Source organism: Alexandromys fortis, unplaced genomic scaffold (genome assembly GCF_014885135.2).
Source record: "Alexandromys fortis isolate MF-2015 unplaced genomic scaffold, M_Fortis_MF-2015_v1.1 scaffold_59, whole genome shotgun sequence".
In the NCBI taxonomy this organism is placed as follows: domain Eukaryota; kingdom Metazoa; phylum Chordata; class Mammalia; order Rodentia; family Cricetidae; genus Alexandromys; species Alexandromys fortis.
In genome coordinates, this window is record NW_026067943.1 from 7457892 (window position 1) to 7460183 (window position 2292).

Below are 2292 nucleotides of genomic sequence, written 5' to 3' on the forward strand. Positions count from 1 at the left end.
GACCCCTGAAGCTCGAGAGACAAACAGTCTCTCCAATCAGTAAGCTCAGGGTAAGCCTCTATATAGTGAGAGACTCTCAAAAAAAAAAAAAGAAAGGACTATGGCCTGAGACCAACCCTCAGAACCCACCACGGAGGTGGAAAACAAATGAATCCTCAAAGCTGTACTCTAATCTCCACATGCCAAGCTCACATTTGTGTAAACAAGCACATATACATGTATGTGCATGCACACACAGACACACACAGATACACACACGTGCACACAATGCATACACACACACGCCACAAAAATATAAATAAATGTTTAAAAATTAAACCATTGGGGAGAGTTATAGAGAAAGACCCCTGGCATTGACCTTTGGCCTTTGCACACATAGCCACATATTTGCACTTGCGCACACAGGCACAAGCATGCACACAGACTACATACACATAAACAGTAAAATTTAAAAAGAAATAAAGAGGGTAGGCCAGGAATGGAGCCGGTGGGCGGCGGCGGCTCCTCCTCCACCACCGACCCGCGAAGTACCTACGTGCTGAGTAACCTCGCGGAGGTGGTGGAGCGTGTGTTCACCTTCCTGCCCGCCAAGGCGCTGTTGCGGGTAGCCGGAGTGTGCCACCTATGGAGGGAGTGTGTTCGCAGAGTGCTGCGGACCCACCGCAGCGTGACCTGGATCTCCGCAGGGGTGGCGGAGGCCGGCCACCTGGAAGGACATTGCTTGGTCCGCGTGGTAGCAGAGGCGCTTGAGAATGTTCACATCTTACCACGGACCGTCCTCTACATGGCAGATTCTGAAACTTTCATTAGCCTGGAGGAGTGCCGTGGCCACAAAAGAGCGAGGAAAAGAACTACCATGGAGACAGCATTTGCCCTCGAGAAGCTGTTCCCCAAGCAGTGTCAGATCCTTGGGATTGTGACCCCGGGAATTATAGTGACGCCAATGGGATCAGGTAACAACCGACCTCAGGAAATAGAAATTGGAGAATCTGGTTTTGCTTTATTATTTCCTCAAATTGAAGGGATAAAAATTCGGCCCTTTCATTTTATTAAGGACCCCAAGAATTTAACACTCGAACGACATCAGCTTGCTGAAGTGGGTCTTCTGGATAACCCTGAGCTTCGCGTGGTCCTTGTCTTTGGCTATAACTGCTGTAAGGTGGGAGCCAATAATTACCTGCAGCGAGTGGTCAGCACTTTCAGCAACATGAACATCATCCTGGCTGGAGACCAGGTGGACAACTTGTCTTCACTGACTTCTGAGAAGAAGCCTCTGGATATTGATGCCACAGGTGTGGTTGGACTGTCGTTTAGTGGACAGCGAATCCAGAGCGCCACGGTTCTCCTCAGTGAGGATGTGACTGATGACAAGACGGCTGAGGCAGCCATGCAGCGTCTCAAAGCCGCCAACATCCCCGAAGAGAACACCGTCGGCTTCATGTTCGCGTGCGTGGGCCGGGGCTTTCAGTACTACAGAGCCAAGGGGAACGTGGAAGCTGACGCCTTTAGGAAGTTTTTTCCCAGTGTCCCCTTATTCGGTTTCTTCGGAAATGGGGAGATTGGATGTGACCGGATAGTCACCGGGAACTTCATACTGAGGAGGTGTAATGAGGTAAAGGAAGAGGACCTGTTCCATAGCTACACGACTATCATGGCGCTCATTCACCTGGGGGCCTCTAAATAGACTGGCTCTCACAGGATGTAACTTTGGGGGGTTGCCTTTTTCAGAAAAATGGAAACTTGGGATATAAGTATTTTAAAACCAAACTAGCTCCTTGTGCTTTGTAGCTTTGGTGCTCTGAGATCATGTTGGGTGAGTTTTAATGCAGAGATGAAGGACAGCTTTGTTCACAGATCAGACAGTGGGAGGAGGCCACCAGGAGGATGGAGGTTGAAGACCTGTAGTTACTGATGAACATGTAGCAGAATCATGACTTTATTTTCCCTTAAAGGCAAAAATTAAAGAGATGGTGGAGTCCTTTTTTCCTGCTTTTCAGTTTTCTCAGGAGCTGTAACAAATTTACTGACTTTTTACTTTTCTGATGACTTTGTTTTCGTAGGTAAGTTAGCATTTTCCTCTTCACGGTAAAGAGACTGTAAGGGAACAATCTTTTTCACATAGTCCTGAAAATTATATCACCATATTTTGGTTTTATACCAATAAAATACACTTGAAACCCCCCCAAAAAAAGAAATAAAGATGACTCTGTGGTTAACAGCACTGTCTGCTCCTCCAGAGGCCCTGGGTTCAATTCCCAGTCCCCACATGGTGGCTCATAACTATATGCCTTC

General features: G+C 47.6%; 1 protein-coding gene across 1 annotated transcript; it reads left to right on the plus strand.

The window, feature by feature from the left end:
* Positions 1–472: 472 nt before the first annotated feature.
* On the plus strand, positions 473–1960 carry LOC126505558 (F-box only protein 22). The gene has a single exon (XM_050148644.1). It carries the CDS (start codon positions 479–481, stop codon positions 1682–1684), a length of 1206 nt encoding a protein of 401 aa, XP_050004601.1. The 5' UTR covers positions 473–478; the 3' UTR covers positions 1685–1960.
* Positions 1961–2292: the final 332 nt, after the last annotated feature.

Bases quoted from the DNA above. Each gene is read 5' to 3' on its own strand.
- LOC126505558 (XM_050148644.1), top strand. From the start codon at position 479: ATGGAGCCGGTGGGCGGCGGCGGCTCCTCCTCCACCACCGACCCGCGA.